This window comes from Aristolochia californica, unplaced genomic scaffold (genome assembly GCF_029961685.1).
Source record: "Aristolochia californica isolate CCGP_79_NKW_82.1479 unplaced genomic scaffold, dmAriCali1.0.hap1 SCAF_2, whole genome shotgun sequence".
In the NCBI taxonomy this organism is placed as follows: domain Eukaryota; kingdom Viridiplantae; phylum Streptophyta; class Magnoliopsida; order Piperales; family Aristolochiaceae; genus Aristolochia; species Aristolochia californica.
In genome coordinates this window covers 7436974-7452733 of record NW_027181881.1, presented here as the reverse complement: position 1 = coordinate 7452733, position 15760 = coordinate 7436974, and the positions used below count along the sequence as shown (strand labels likewise).

The window sequence follows — 15760 nt, the reverse complement described above, 5'->3', positions numbered from 1 at the left end:
TGGGTGTATTGCTAACTTTCTTTCCTAGTCTTTTTATTTTCTTTTCTTTTTTCCTCAATAGAGCTTTTCTTTCTTCTAACCAATTAGATGTTGTTGCTAGGTCGTTAAATATGTTTTTTGTCATGAGCTACTTGCTTCCCTATTCATATGGTCATTCAATGGGTCTTTGCTCAATTGAATGGATAGATTGCCAAAAAAAAAATCCTTTAGGAATTTTTTAGCTCCAAAGTATTAATATTTCAAATCATTAGTAAATTAAGTGTTTATTAGCATCAAAATTGTCTGAACGGAGATCTTGAGACCAACACGGTGTTGACCGAGCGTTGACTCCCTTCTTGATTATAATGATAACAAAACTTAATTGAGCTAAAAATTATAAATCTAGTAGTTCAGATATATTTTCTTCAAGAGATACCAAATTCAAGGTCTAAAGCATTGAATCGACATCAGTTTCTCAAATACCTCAAGCTCCATGGAATATCAAAGAACTCTTCAAGAAGCACCCTCAAAAGAAGAAGAAAAATTGAAGGCTAGAGTTTAGGAATTATTGAGTTAAGTCAAAACTCAGTCTATATAAGAAAGCAACCCAATTCTTTCAAAACTTCACGTACAATGCAAATTTAGAGTTTTAGAACATATTTTGCATTCAAACATGTTTTTTTTTACAAATGTACACATATATTTCATATATGTTAGAATCACTTAGGATAAAAAATTCTCATGCTTTAAAAATCCATATAGTAAATTGGCATTGGAATGATCGATCAACTAGAAGTGAATAAGCCAAAATTATAAAGTATGATTTATCAACCAAGGTCGATTGATTGATTATCCAAAACATGGCCAATATGTGCTATAAAGCATGATCATCAACCCACTTGGACTGATCAATCAAGGTCGATTGATTGATTATTCAGAACATGGCCAATATGTGCTATAAAGCATGATCATCAACCCATTTGGACTGATCGATCAATACTATCCAAGCAAAGTAAATTCATGATGATTGATCAATCAACTTCAATGACTGATCAATCATACAGAACTTTAAGTTTGGGCTGATTGATTATCCAGAACATGGCCAATATGTGCTATAAAGCATGATCATCAACCCATTTGGACTGATCGATCAATATAGTCCAAGCAAAGTAAATTCATGATGATTGATCAATCAACTTCAATGATTGATCAATCATACAGAACTTTAAGTTTGGGCCATAAAGTATGATCAATCATACAGAACTTTAACTCTGGGACATAAAGTATGATCAAGTATAGCAAAGTCATTGATCAGTCATTTGGAATTCTGATTGATCGATCATACCATGTACATTGATTAATCAACTTGAAATGTCATACCCAACAGGAAGATATTGATCGATCACTATCAATCAATAAGTCACATTCTGACAGAAAAATAGTTGTTACACACGATTGATTGATCAACCACTTTATACTGATCGATCAATGTAAACTCAACTTTTGAAAATGGGCAAAAAATTATTAGTTTTGCTTGGAGAAACTATAAATACACCACTAAACCTTCCATTGAGAAGTTAATGGAATTTTATTGGCATACCTATTTTCATTTACTCTCAATCGTTTGAAAATTCTTCCTAATTGCATTTTTTAAAAAAACAAAAGAGTTACACCTTGCAAAATCATTGCACTTCTTTCTTATTCCATCTCCTTGCATACATACTAGTCAAACTCCTACACTCTACATTGTGCATCAAAGGTTGGAAGTTTGGAACTCTCGAAGGCAAAGGGTATCTCACCATCTACAAGGGTGTAAGTTTTACCTTTCTTTGTAATTTTCAATTTGTGATATGTTCATCTCGAACCTTGATAAATTTAGATAGAAATGTCCTCCAAGAGTTAGAAACTATCTAATCTCTTAAGGAAATTATATTATAAATCGTGTACTTGAGCATACATGTAGCTTAAAAGAGAGTTGAAATCCCTTTTGTATAATTCCGAGCTAATAGAACTATTATTAGTGGAATTTCTCAAGGATGGGTTCTTGGGCAGTGAATACCAATAGGGGAACATCAATAACAAAAATTTTGGTGTTAAATTTGTGGTATGTGAATTTTTGCATATTTTATTTACATATTTACTTCATTTTATTCTTGCACCCCTTAAGTTCTTAAACTTGAAATTCTCAGTTCACCCCATCTTGAGAAGTCACCCGGGCGAACACATGGCAAAGGCCCCAATAGTGTCCTTGGATAGTGATTCGTGCCACTATTGTGAATGTCATGGTTCTACCGCATTCGAGTACTCAACAAAGAGATTTGAGCTAAAAGGTGTGAAGCAACTTTGGATATCTAAAGGTGGCCTAAATTAGACTTCTTATGTATGCACTAAGGACTTGAAATAAATTTGGATACTCAAGGTCTTTTGATCTCCATGGAGGGTATGTCTCAAAACCAAGCATTGAAAAATAATTTGAGATCACTTATCGAACTTGAGGATTGTGACTTGTTAAAAATTTAGACATCACTCTTATGTTTCATTAAACAAGTCATCTTGGAGATATTGATTAGTCTTATGTGACTTAAACTTATTTAAGTAAAATATTTTATACATAAACTAAAATATAGTAATCGTTACTTTTCTGAGAATTTCATAATGACGTGATAAGGAATGAATGTCTTTTGTTTCTAATTTAATTTAAATATGGTTGATAAAATTTGGAAACAACACGAATTATTCTCTATAGGGCCATGTGCATCAAAGTTGAAAAGTGATTGGCCTTGATCCATTCCCAAATGATATGTGGCTATAGTTCAAGTGATTGACTTATAGCAATATGAACATTATAAATTCTTGTTTAGAATTGTTTGTCCATCTATATCACTATCAAAGAGATTTGTATGAAAACTAAAATGGGGTAAAATAGTTAATTTAGGAGTCAGGGGAATAAAATGCTATTTTCTAAAGGGGTAAAAGGATTTTGAGATGGGTTGGGTGCCAAGCTAGGAAGAAAGGGGGTGCCAATCTCCTAGGGGTATTTTGGGAATTTTTGGTAGGAAAGTTAAAAATTGGTCAATTTGAAGGAGTCTTAGAATAGAACATCTTGTTTGTAGTGTGATTCTTAGTTGGTGTTTCATATTAGGAGTTTAGTTTACTCTCCTAATAAGAGTATGAGTTTCCTAATTGATGCACATAAAAATTATAAACAAAAAGAAGTTTGGCTAGGAGAAGGCATGCCTAAACGTTATTTCTTCTTGCTCTCTTGCTCTCTTGCTCATTCTCTTCCCTAATTTGTGGTCTAACCCTGTTCCTATCTCTCTCAAGCTCTCTTGTTATCTCTTGTCCCTTTTCCCTTACTCTTATATCCTCTACACTCCTCTCAATTGTTTAACTATTTTCCGGCCTACTTATTTTATTTTTCTTCTCTCTCAATTTTCTCTTGCACTTGAATTAAAAAAGATTGGACCTTTCTAAGGAGTGTTCTATCAATCCATCATTTTTAAAGAACATAGCAAAAAGCCATTGTTTTTTTTTTTTTTTTTTGCGCTTCATAATGATGGCTTTCCTTCCCTTATCTTCAAGAAATCTATCTGAAGTCGGTAAAGGAGCCAAACCCAATTTATCAGCTATTCGGTCTAAATTAACATTCCGTCTTACAAGTTTGAACTTAATTAGGCACATTAGTGTTATTATCCTAAGTATCAAATAAATGATATTTAGCAACTTTAGCTAAGGTAGTGAAAATAGGTATGTACTTATCTGTTAATTAATTTAGTAACTCTTGGTCCATTACATATTAATAATGAATAATTGCATAGTTTACCGATAGTAATTGAATAAAATTATTGTCTAATAAATAAATAGTAATAGTTAATTAAAATAAAAAATAATTTATTTTTAAAATAATCACTTATAATAAAAAAATAGCTAATTACTTTCATTGACTAATGGACCTATCACAAGCACCTCATTCATTGGGACTTGAGTTGATGGAAGTTGCAACCCTTAAAACGAGTTCTCCTTCCATTCAGGACCATGAAGTATGACATCTGAACATATCTGGCGCAGCTTCTTACGCGCTTCTCAAAGTGAAAGACGTTCCAGCTGTATTTCCGTTCTCAAAAACGAGTTGCTCTTCTCTCTGCTTCCCCTCCTGTCCGAGCTAAAACGCATTCAAATTTCAAAATAACCAGAAAACCCACTTGCCGTCCTATTCGTGCCCGCAAATCCGATCTGAGAAGTCGGGCCCCTTCGAACCTCACTTGATCTGCTTTTTCTTCCTCGCGTCCACAAGAAATTAGACGCATACAAAGAAGAACGGGTCAGGTGTACATAGCATACAGAAAGGTTAGTGCTTACTGCTAACTTGTGTTGTCTTCTACATCGTGTCTTATAGGTGAAGAAAATTTAGACTCAGGGATTTCCATTCATAACTTCCACATGGTTTTACTAATATTTGGAGCCAATGCCAACCCAGTTCACTTGAGTGATCGCGGAGGTCGATCACCTTTTGGGCATTGCATCGTTGATAACAAACAATAAGGGAAACTTTGGAGTCTTTTGCATCATCTTGTTTCTGGGTAGAAGGGATGCAGTTTTGAAACAGTTTCAGTAGGAAATCATCTAGTATCCTTTATCTTTAAGAAATTTTGACAAATCTGTAAGTTTGGTGGCTCCTCCCTGTAGTTAATGTGTTCGGCTGAAACCCTATTCAGTGGCAGATACTTATCTGAAGTCCTTTAATTTTACATGCGCATGTGTAAAATTACAACCTCGGTTATCCGAGGACCGACAGCAGAAATGATACTTGATATATTTAAAATGAACAGTATTAACAGTTTCTGTTTCTTGAACAAGTACTTGTTTACTATTTCTCTCTGGATTATTAAAAGTTAGATGTATATGATGTTAGTTGTGTTGTGGGGTGTCGTTTTAAGTGATTAAAATAAGTGATAGACGTTTCTAAAATGTAAATTTCTGAGTTTTAGAGAAGTGATTTTAAATAAAAAGGCTGTGTTTCAGTTAAAATGTTTTTTTTTCAGTTTGTCTCTGTTGTGTCTCTTCAAATGCCATGGGATCCCTTGAAGAGACAAAAGGAGTCTCCTCCCCACCTATAAAAGGGTTGTTATTTTATGCATTCTCAGCTCATCCATGGCTCTAAAAAATCAATACTTCAAGCACGAATTTCTGTAAAAATATCTCCAAATTTTCTGGGCTTGTTGAAGGCATTACTTCACATCGAACACCATAATAGTTGTACATCGAACACCATAGACTAGGTTGTATCCTTGAAGGAAATTTTGCCATAAACCTATCAGCAAACTTCAACACTGAAGCGAGGGAAATTATTCCTTAATGGAAACCGATTTCGTGCCTCGTAGTCCCTTATTACTCCAACTCCATTTCTGTTTCAAAGTGATAATATGTTTCAGGTTTAGAAGGTACTAGGTTATATATATTTGTAATACTATATTACAGTTTTAGAACAATAAATGGATGCTACTGGCATCATTTTCCAAACTACATCAATTTTTCGCATTTTGGCTACAAACTGAGGTACCATGTTAACAACAAAATCACTACTATGTTACTCAAGGAGACAATACGAGGTTGCTGCAAATCAAGCGATTTGCAAAAGTTGATTGATTTCTGAAGTTATTAGTCCTTCCTACACCACAAATCCAATATGGAGAAAGCTACTTACGTCAACCACCAATCTACTATGTGCAGATCTTCACTTGGCAGCAACCTGGTATAGTCCCTTTTGATAAACTAATATAACCTTTATTCTTAACCTACCACCGGTGTCTCCAAAGTCTATAAAGTAGTGTGGGCAATCAACTGTCTCCAAAGGAAGAGTATAATTTGGTATTGCTGTTGTCTGTAATATGATGCGCATATAACCTGACACTGTGGATCACAACATAGTACTGCAAATTACTGTAACTTACAATTTAATATCAGTTCAAAACAAAAGCAAAGAGTATTAGGTGAGTCCAAGTCATGAGAATGCATTTCCTTAAAGAATGACCAGCTGACTTTGTGATAAAGTTTGCTAACAGGTTGATTTATAGTGTCCTCCTAAGATACAACAGAGCCTCATCGTATTCGCTGTGTAGCAATTACAATGAACATCCCACAACCTCGATGAAACAAGACATTCAAGATGGCTGGATATTTGGAGGATTTGACAGAAAGTCTTGCTTGAAATGACTGATGTTGAGATACTGTGTTGAGTATTAAGTGCAGAGTATAACCACTTTTATATAGGTATTGATGAGACTCTTGAGTCTCCTTATATCTTTTCAAGGGATCTCATAGCTTTTGAAAGAGAAACGCCAGAAAAAATATATCTTCAATAGATAAACACAACCATTATTAACAAAAAAGTCTTCGCTTAAATTTTTTAACATTTCTTACTATTATTGTTGTGCATAAGAGAAAGCGTTTTCCGAATTTAACATTTTCTCTTAGTGTAAGTACTATAAAGTATTGCCAAAGCCACTTGTTGCATATAGCATTTGAAAAAGTGATCAAAGGTAAGTAGAAAGTGAGATGAGAGAGCAGAACCAAGCTTCTTCTTTTCAATTTTGGCGTCAATAGTAATTAGGGTTTTGTTCAATCCCTAATGACTAAACAATACAGGGAAACTTTCCTTAATTATAGTTACAAAATGCCCTAACTTGATTAGTCACTTTGTAATTTAAGTGACTAAGCTACCTTTAATTTTAGTAAACTCTCTAAAACGTAACACATTTTTTTTCACATAGGCCTTAAAACAAATTCATCTCTCTTATCTCTAATGTTGGATTCCTCTTCTAACCTTAAGTTTCTCTGTAGTTGCTCTAGGGTGAATTTTTGGGTCTTATTGACAAGCTTTCCATGAGGAGGGTAACTTGCAATCATTTCTCCTACTTGGAAAACTTCTAGTAGCTTAGTATTTAAAACACATTGGTCAAGTATGGATGTATCACCTACCATCTTGAATACGAAGTACTTAAAAGATAAGGTGTTTGTTTGAACCTTATTTCTCCACTTTGTATTTGAATTACAACATCCCAAATTTGTTTGACTAACTTTATTGGAGTGTAGTGATCAATGAGCCACTCTAAATACATTGTATAGTGTGGCCTCTACACAATAATGCATCTTCCTCCCTCTTCCTTCACTCTTCTTTTATATGTTCAGTGTCATTTGTTGTTGGTTTTGGAAGTGGTTCATGGATGGGATCTAGAATGTATGAGATCTTCAAGGTGGTGACAAGGAATTTCATTTTGTCAGCCCATCTCATGTATTTGATACTATTAAACCTTTCAAGTTTCACAAGATCTTGGTTCATGGTTTTGGTTGATGCCTTATTTGATAATGAGGAAGCCATTCTAGAGAGATGAATTATTCCCTTAATATTATTAGCTATGGTATGGGGATACCTAGTAACATCTGCAACCAATCAACTTTGTGAAGCTCTTTACTTGGTAGCAACCTAGTATATTCCTTTTTCTGATAACGTAGTAACTTCTGTTGTTAACCAGGCAGTCCTCTTCTGCACAACCACTTATTGTCAAAGTTTGTAAAGTAATGTAGGTAGAGACTGTAACCTGGTATTGTTTTAGTCTGCAATATAATATCCACAATGACCAAGTATTGTTATGAACTGTCACATTGTATTATATATTATAACCTAGTATGTCTTGAACCTGCAGCTTAATATGAGTTCAAACCATGGTGTTCCAACTTGCCAAGTTGACCTGCCGCTTGGCTGTGTTGACTTTCTAGTCAGGAGGATAGGGTTGGGTCGGGGGCTCAAACTTGCCCTTCTTATTGAGTCCAGCAACTGGATTTTCAAGTTCTGACCTAACTGGGTTTTTAGGTGTTTGATTTGGTTCCTGAGTTTGGGTCGGATCACCCTAGTCTGACAAGTTTTCAACATATATATAATGAGTTTAAACAAAAACATGTTCGAATGTATAGCGACTCTGTGGCACAAGAATGATTTTCCATAAGGAATAATTGCCTCCACTTTATGTTGGAGTTGATGATAGATTGATGACGAGTTTCCTTCTCCAATACACTGGAGCCTTATGGTATTCGGCATACAACAATTCTGATAAACAACCCATGAACCTCAATGAAGCACTACATTCAAGATAGCTGGAACTAGAAAGAATGTGACGAAAATTCTTTCTTGAAAATGACTTGATTTGAGAGACTTAGTTGAGTGTTAAGTATAGAGGATAATCACCTTTATATAGGTGGTGCTTGAGTCTCCTTGTCTCTCCAAGGGATGCCATGGTTTTTGAAAGAAAAGCAATTCAAAAATTAAACTTTTGGAAATTCCAATTATATTATTTTAATCTTTTTCACCAACAATATGATTTTTGATTGAGGAATGAAGTATAAAAAATTGTTTTAGTTTTTGTTTCTAGGTTACTCATGATTTTTTCTTTACAAATCTTTGTTATTCATGAATAGGCACTGATTTTTATTTCCTCGTATGCTTTGTAATTACTTCTATTATTTTATGGAAATTATTGCCTTTTCAGTGTATTCAAACAGTACAATGATGGAAAACTGAGAACCTGATAACTGGACCTCAGGTGTGGAGACTCATTTCAGTTAAGATTATCTTTCTGGAATAACATATTCCACAAATTCTCTTCCAAATATGCCGAAGCGATCACTTGCTGAGTGTGAAGGTTTGTTGGTTGGTGATATGTCTTTGGTTGTCTCTGATAGAGCTAGGCTCTTAGCGAGTCTTCCCTGGCTCATTCATCCTTGAAAAGTCATTTTTTTTATTAATTTGTATGCATGCTTAACAATGTAATGAATCCTTCCTGGTAAAAAGCAATTTTAGAATTTCAAGGATGGTCCATTGGCACTTCTAAGTGAACTAGGAGCCAGACAATTATTTTATCATACATAAAAATGAAGAAAATAATATTCAAGAATGATCGGTTATTGCTTTCATAAAAGAAAGTGCTCACTGTTCTGAGGATCAAAATGGATCATGCCCTCAATAAATATTTCTAGAAAGTGGAAGAAATATTCTGTGCTCTTCTTAACAAGGGCTTTTCGTGGAGGTCTAGATTTGATCAGATATATGTCATCACTTCTGCAGAGCCATCCAAGGATATAAAAGAGCAGCTTTGCCATCCCTTGCCTAAAGAGCTAGAAAAGAACAGGAACTTTGTGCCCATGACAGATAGTAGCTTATGGGAGCCAATTACCAGTGAGGAGCCAAAACCACCAAAAAGGAAAAGAAAGGCTGGTGGATGTAACCTGAGGAAAAGCTTAGCCTGGAATTCGGCTTTCTTCACCGAGGAAGGTAACGTAAATAGGGAAAGATCACTGTTTTTCATGTCTTATTGTTAAACAAGATTTATTGGGCTCATTTTACTGGTGTTATTTTATCCTTTTTAGGTGTTCTCGATCCAGATGAACTATCCATTTTGACCGGCCCTCTGAGTGAATGTGATGAGAATTTCTTGGCTAGAGTAAAAGGAGAGAAAACATTACTGTTGACAGAGTCCTATAGCATAAATAATGATGGGTGCAATTTGAAGGAGCTTGATGAAAATTTGTTCAAAGAACTGAGCACAGACTCAATCACTAAAGATAATAAGCTCAACAGCAGACATGGTGTATTGGAATGTTCACCTCAGCATGGCCACTCTTGTCACAAGGTTAGTTCTGTTTGATACCTGATAAAGTATCTTAGGTACTGGCAATGTGTATCATAACTTTCTTCTATTCCCCTATCCAGGGCACCTTGGCAGTTCATTCTACCAAGAATATAAACAAATTGGTGTCTCAACATGGAGGATGTCCTAGACCACCGGCTTTATCTTCATATCCTTTCATTTATCTATCTATAAGATAAGAGTTTTTTTTGTTGTTTTATGGCAAAAAAATAAGTTCAAATTTACTTACAGTTTTGTTTTAGATGGGTTCTTTTGAAATGAATCTTAACTCTAATGTACACACAAGAAGCTTACAAAGATAAACACACCAAATGCAACTTGCAAATTGCCAAAGTTTGACGCAGCAAAGGCGAATACATTTATTTCTGCAGATCCTGGCAGTGCCATCCCCAAATCTTATCCGAGCACCCCAACAGGTGTTTCTCTTGAGTTGATAATCATATGATAAGAATCTGGAATCATGTTGTTCTTAATAAAGCTGATTTTCTTTTGTAGTTCAAATTGAGGCAAAGATTGCCTTGAAGACCATTAATAAAAATAGCACAGACAAGTTGACTACATTTATTTCTGCAGGTCCTGGCAGCGTCATCCCCAAATCTTGTCGGAGCACCCCAACAGGTGTTTCTCTTGACTTGATGGTCATATGATAAGAATCTGGAATCGTGTTGTTCTTAATAAAGCTGATTTCCTTTTGTAGTTCAAATCGAGGCGAAGATTGCCTTGAAGACTACTAATGAAAATACAACAGACAAGCTTGGTTGCTTGACATCTTCGATTAGATCTTTCTCTAACAGTTCTAAAGATAATCTGGTGAGATATGCTTCACGTGATCATGTAATCTGCATAGAAAGCTAAATGTTGAATGGACTTAATTGTTTTACTATTCTGACTTGATTTATTACTCTGTTTGTTTTGTTTCTTCTTTCTTCTTGATGATTGTTACCTCAAACTGATGGACAGATCAGTCAGCCACACCACAAGGAGTATACGCACATAGGCATGTCTAATACTGGTTCAAAGATCAATCTTGAGCCAAAGCTTCAGGCTGTTGCACACACAAAACCATCACAATTGCGCATGCCATCCCCCTCTTTAGGATTCTTCTCTCAGGTATATAACCCGGATTCACTTGGCAATTCAAGAACTCCTAGCTTCATGGAATCTTGAGTTGTTTCTTTTACATGTTGCACCAAGAATGGGTAATGCAGCCATCACAGTGGTTCAAAATCCCTTGAATAGGACCCACCGGTGTTGATTCACATTGACTTTATAAAAGATAATATCCCACATATCTGATGGCCATATCGTTTGCTGATTTATCATGCTTTAGACCATGGATGGATTATTTTGGATACTTCTAATGGTGACCAAATGATTTTGAAATGCTCTATGTTTTACATTGACACCTTGGGAGTTCGATAAGAGCTCTGGACTGGTTGCTATATAGTGCCCATAAACCAAATCAAATATCAGGAAACATTTAACTTGGCTGCGTTATTTATTTGAACCAGTTTAGCTTCTTAGTTAGTGCTATTCTGACAGGTGGGATGTTGCAGGCAAAATCTGCTATTCCACAAAGTATCAGTTTACTGAAGAATAATGACCAATTCAATCTTCCTGAATCCCATCAGCCTGCTTCAAGGAAACATTTGAATCTTTCTCGCATGTCTGCATCACCCAAAATCCAAACCCAGATAGTCATAACCACAAGTAGTGAGGCTTCAAGCTCTATGTCCAACAACTGTGTTTGTTCATCAAAATGCTCCGTTCCTTCTGAGATAAGAACTGCTTCAGTTTCAACTCCACATTTCAATATGGAAGCAAGGAGATTGACAAAGGTTGAAAAGAAATGTCAATCTGATTCCTCAACTTTATGCAATCAAGCAAAATTTCAAGTTTGTACTTCATCAGAAAAGGAAGATTCAATATTACATGCATATTCACTTCCATGTGGAAGTGTCTTCTCGTGCAAGAATGGTATGGACAACACCTTGTTGGCGGAGACTTCTGAGCTAGATTCTGAACCACAAAAGCTATTGATGGTTCAAGATCTGAAAGGTCTATCTGATTCTAGGAGTTTTTTCAACCAAAGAGCCGGTAAAATTTGCTATCAGAGTAAAAAGATGGATTTAACACCTAATCCTGATTCACTGCCATGCCCAAGCACCTCCCAGAATATAGACAATGAACTGACAAGCAATGCTTTGTCAACGGAAACGGAAATATTTGTTCCCGAATGCAGCACAACAGAAGATGGTGTAGGACATGACTGGTTAAAGGAAATTGCATCTCCTTCCAGAGAGAAAGATGCATCCATGCCACCTGTGTAAGTCTTCAAATCTGAAGCAAAGTTAATTGCCATTTAAGCCATTCTTCACAAAGCATTGGTTGTATAGTAGGTCTTCCAATCTAATTCCATTTGTTGGCAGTGAAGAAAAGCTTATGGGTGCTTCAAAGCAAGGGTTTGCTTGTATGAAACTGAATGCTGCACCATTCTCTGATGAATGGCTGGCTGCTATTGAAGCTGCTGGAGAGGTATGTTTGCTTGCTGATGAGAAGCACCTGAAATAGAATTTCAGCAGCTTTAGTTGCTTTTACTGTACCAATTTTCAGTTGCTAGTTATTGTAATATGCTTGTACACCTTTTGTGAAACAATCATGCAAAGAGTGTCTAGGTGGCATATGAAGTGGATTTCAATCACTAAATTGCTTATTTTCAATAATATTTTGCCTTATTGCAAAATATCTATGCAGGATCTTCTGAAAATGAAGACTGGTGCTGTGCAAAATTCTCCACCTGAGAAAACTCTTCCAGAGCCTGGCCCATGGTCTCCGGTATGCTTGATATCTTTGATCTTATCTGAGTGAAAGCATGATTAGTGGTCTGGTGGAGTTCTTTTTGTGAAGAAACAGAAAATCTGTAGTAATAAAGAGGTGAAGAAATAAAAAGAGGGAAAGAGAAGAAGAAAGGAGTTAAAGCAGCATAGGAGGAGCATGCTTGTTATGGGGAGAACTCGAGTGCTAACAGGCTCTTTATATCACTTTTAAGTAAGAAAAAGATAAAAAGGACCTAAATGCTCCTTTAGTACACATTCTCTTAATACATACTAAATGTGAGATGGAAAAGAATTACAAAATGAAAAACAGATCTGAAGTGGTATCAAACTTCCTAACATACTCCCTGACCACCAAGAGTAATGTTACACAGGTAGAATTACCAAAATACCCTTCAACATAATTTCTTAAACTTCTCCTATTTTGCAACAGTGAAGTGAGCTATTTTATTATCTGTGATGTGCCACACACTCAGGTCTATGTTATTCTCACTTGGTCTCGTCTACTTTATCTAATTTTTCCTGGATTGAAATCAATGAGCCAGTGAAATGAGGGTAGGGAAACTTTGTGAAGAGTTTGTTGCTGACTCTTTTAAGCCAAAAAAATGTTCTTCTTTTTATGCTCTTTGAGAGATTTGTAATTTCAATTTCTTTTTCTTACATTTCCTTTCAACTATAGCATACTCATAACAATGCTCAATTTTCTGATTTGGTGTCTTCTGAACTTCAACAGAAAGGGTAACATGGAATTTCGATTATGTATCGCTGCTTTTAGTATGTTCACAATTACTTCTTTCTGCTTTTCTGTTACTTCAAATCATTAAATTATTAGTTTCCTGCTACAGAAAATCCTTGTTTTATAAAAAAAAAATTTGTGGCTTGAGGTGAAACTGGGAGAAACATACTAAAATATTGTCAGTTCTAGCAATTTACTTTCCCTCTTGTCATGTTTATTTTGGACAGATCAAACGAAATACAAATGCAGGACCATTTGACTGCACAAAGCACACATCTCACCCCACAACTACTGACTGACTTTTGATGGAGGAATCACCACTGCAAGGCAAAACCCTCTCTATGGTCATGGAGGATGTTCATCCTTGTTACAGTTCTTTGATCCATTCTTTTTGAATGCGTTCCTCATAATTTATTGGTGGTAAAGCCCTAGCGTTCACTAGAGCAGATCTCTTGCAAGAGTTTGAAGGCAATGCTCTGTTCTTTTCAAGTTCTCATTGAATCACATTCCTTTTTTCTTCAGATGTTTTGCTTAAAAATACAAGTTCAGTTGGCAAACTTTTATAATTGTCACCAACAACAACAAGTCAAAGAAGCCATAAAAAAATTGGTGGATAAGTGTTGACACCAGCTGAGAACTAATAAAGAGAGATCTCCGAGATTCATTCCTTGAGACAAGGCGATGAAGCACATCGTTCTGAGACGGCATAAGAACCCCCATCTTCATTTCTTTTTTCTGTCACTACTGCAGCTTCCCCAGAAGATAATCTCTCCATTAACAATAAGTTTGGACAAAAATATAAAGAGAAAATTAGAACAAAAATGTGAAACTCAAAGTAAAGAGTTAATTAGATTACACAATCTCACAATTACAATATGAAATGGACAGAACGAAATTTTGATTCGAAGTGTATATTTTTTGTATACAGATTTCAATAAGAACATCTTCCTCATCCTCACGCTTTTCTCTGAATCTACATTTTGAGCCAGTCTTATGAGACATGATGGAAAAAAGTAAAAAGGAAAAAATTGGTGTGAGAAAAGAATATAAGATTTATATCATCAAACTACTGTCAAGCCACTAAATCTCGGTCTTCTGTTCTCTTGAGATAGGCCTTCATCCATGGCTTTTCTCTTATTGTTTGTTTGTTGTTGTTGTTGCTGCTGCTGCTGATGCTGCGGGGACGATTGAGATTGTAGTAGTTGTTGTTGGGGCTCTGATTGTTGTTGTTCTTTAGGTTTCGACTTCAACAAATGGGGAATTAGCCTTTTCATGTCCGATAATTGTACTGGTTTTAGAAAGAACTCTTCTGCGCCTTCCTCCAAGCATCTGTTCAATTCCCATTCAAATGGTTTCAGTAAAACCACTAGTAACAAACAAGAATTTCATTTTTCGCCTGCAAATTCGCTATTTCTCACCTGTTAATCCGGGAAGGCACATCCTCAGAAGACATGATCACGACGGGGATGTCTTTCAAAGATGAGGACTGATGCTAAAGGAAAAGAAGGAAGACACTTTGGTAAGGTAATCTGGTTTGGGAAAAGGCGAAGAGTCAAGAGAGCAAAGAATCTTCTTACTTTTACTTTCTTGAGAAGATCATAACCAGTCATACCCGGCATACAGTAGTCAGTAATGATCAGATTCACTTCGACTTCCTGCTTCCAAGAATTGAAGTTTCCGTCAAAATCCGGAAAAGAAACAAGCAACCTTACCAAAATTCGCAGCCAGAAAAGGAAATAGCAAGGAAATTGAGTAATTACTTGGTGATCTGGTGACACAGACGGTTGGTCGTTGTTCCTCTCTTCGTCCGCCAAACCTAAAAATTCCAAGGCCTTGCTTCCGGAATCTACAGCTGTAACTGAAAATGCGAGACGAAAGTCAGAGGGAAATTCAGCACTCCCATCCCGAACACCTTCAAAACAAACTCAGAGAGACGGAGCAAGCGAGAAATTGGCGCATACCTTGATAGGAAGAGGTCTTGAGTAGCCTTTCGATAAGCTTTCTATCAATGAGGCTGTCATCGACAGCTAAAACATGAAATCGGGACTCCCCAGCTATCGCCATACAAGAAGAGATAAAAAGGAGGTTCCCAGAGGAGGATCGTTTCTTTCGGCAAAGGGTAGAAGAAATGTGAGTTGAAATACACTCTCACCACGACATAGAAAGCAAGATCCGACCAGATATCTTCCGAATCTGCCGAATTTTGTTGGATGATTTTTGAATTGGAGAAGAAGCAAGGGACGTTCTTTCCTGCATATATATATTTGGGTGTTAAGAATGGGAAGGATAGAGAAAAGGACGATTTTATAATTAAGATAGTTTTTAAAGAGGAGGTGAGTGGTGGGGTCGAGTCAATTACATTTGTTTGGGACTGTAGTGGGCCCACACAAAATCCCTGGTAGAGATTATCTGACGTAAGCATTTGCCCTTTTTCTCCGGTATGAAATCATGAAATCTTGAGCAGGTGTGGGAGGGGTACCCTTTGGGGAGCCAAATTTATTTGATTCTCC

The 15760-nt window shown here is 36.1% G+C and overlaps 3 protein-coding genes across 5 annotated transcripts; 2 read left to right on the top strand and 1 right to left on the bottom strand.

The window, feature by feature from the left end:
• Positions 1–4146: 4146 nt before the first annotated feature.
• On the top strand, positions 4147–9859 carry LOC137954842 (uncharacterized). Its single transcript, XM_068801745.1, has 5 exons — positions 4147–4326; positions 8577–8675; positions 9098–9304; positions 9400–9662; positions 9743–9859. Exons 2-5 carry the CDS (start codon positions 8645–8647, stop codon positions 9857–9859), a joined length of 618 nt encoding a protein of 205 aa, XP_068657846.1. The 5' UTR covers positions 4147–4326; positions 8577–8644.
• A 105-nt stretch (positions 9860–9964) lies between these two features.
• LOC137956091 (uncharacterized) lies at positions 9965–13771 on the top strand. Its single transcript, XM_068803417.1, has 8 exons — positions 9965–10096; positions 10254–10298; positions 10378–10490; positions 10641–10790; positions 11237–12006; positions 12110–12215; positions 12435–12515; positions 13478–13771. Exons 4-8 carry the CDS (start codon positions 10680–10682, stop codon positions 13547–13549), a joined length of 1140 nt encoding a protein of 379 aa, XP_068659518.1. The 5' UTR covers positions 9965–10096; positions 10254–10298; positions 10378–10490; positions 10641–10679; the 3' UTR covers positions 13550–13771.
• Positions 13772–14074: 303 nt separating this feature from the next.
• Positions 14075–15507, bottom strand: LOC137956092 (two-component response regulator ORR9-like). 3 transcript variants are annotated; one of them, XM_068803419.1, is made up of 5 exons: positions 15212–15507; positions 15011–15108; positions 14828–14908; positions 14669–14742; positions 14075–14579 (listed from the first exon to the last, which is right to left on the bottom strand). In XM_068803419.1, exons 1-5 carry the CDS (start codon positions 15312–15314, stop codon positions 14312–14314), a joined length of 624 nt encoding a protein of 207 aa, XP_068659520.1. In that variant the 5' UTR covers positions 15315–15507; the 3' UTR covers positions 14075–14311. The 3 variants fall into 3 exon arrangements, with proteins under 3 accessions (XP_068659520.1, XP_068659521.1, XP_068659519.1); XM_068803420.1 differs by having other exon boundaries at positions 14828–14905; XM_068803418.1 differs by having other exon boundaries at positions 14828–15108.
• Positions 15508–15760: the final 253 nt, after the last annotated feature.

Coding starts and splice junctions, on each gene's coding strand:
- LOC137956091 (XM_068803417.1), top strand. CDS start 10,680: ATGTCTAATACTGGTTCAAAGATCAATCTTGAGCCAAAGCTTCAGGCT. Junction 10,791..11,236: donor CTTTAGGATTCTTCTCTCAG/GTATATAACCCG, acceptor GGGATGTTGCAG/GCAAAATCTGCTATTCCACA. Junction 12,216..12,434: donor CTATTGAAGCTGCTGGAGAG/GTATGTTTGCTT, acceptor ATATCTATGCAG/GATCTTCTGAAAATGAAGAC.
- LOC137956092 (XM_068803418.1), bottom strand. CDS start 15,314: ATGGCGATAGCTGGGGAGTCCCGATTTCATGTTTTAGCTGTCGATGAC. Junction 14,743..14,827: donor ATCTTCTCAAGAAAGTAAAA/GTAAGAAGATTC, acceptor CTTTTCCTTTAG/CATCAGTCCTCATCTTTGAA. Junction 14,580..14,668: donor GTGCCTTCCCGGATTAACAG/GTGAGAAATAGC, acceptor GGAATTGAACAG/ATGCTTGGAGGAAGGCGCAG.
- LOC137954842 (XM_068801745.1), top strand. CDS start 8,645: ATGCCGAAGCGATCACTTGCTGAGTGTGAAG. Junction 8,676..9,097: donor ATCACTTGCTGAGTGTGAAG/GTTTGTTGGTTG, acceptor TCACTTCTGCAG/AGCCATCCAAGGATATAAAA. Junction 9,663..9,742: donor ATGGCCACTCTTGTCACAAG/GTTAGTTCTGTT, acceptor TCCCCTATCCAG/GGCACCTTGGCAGTTCATTC.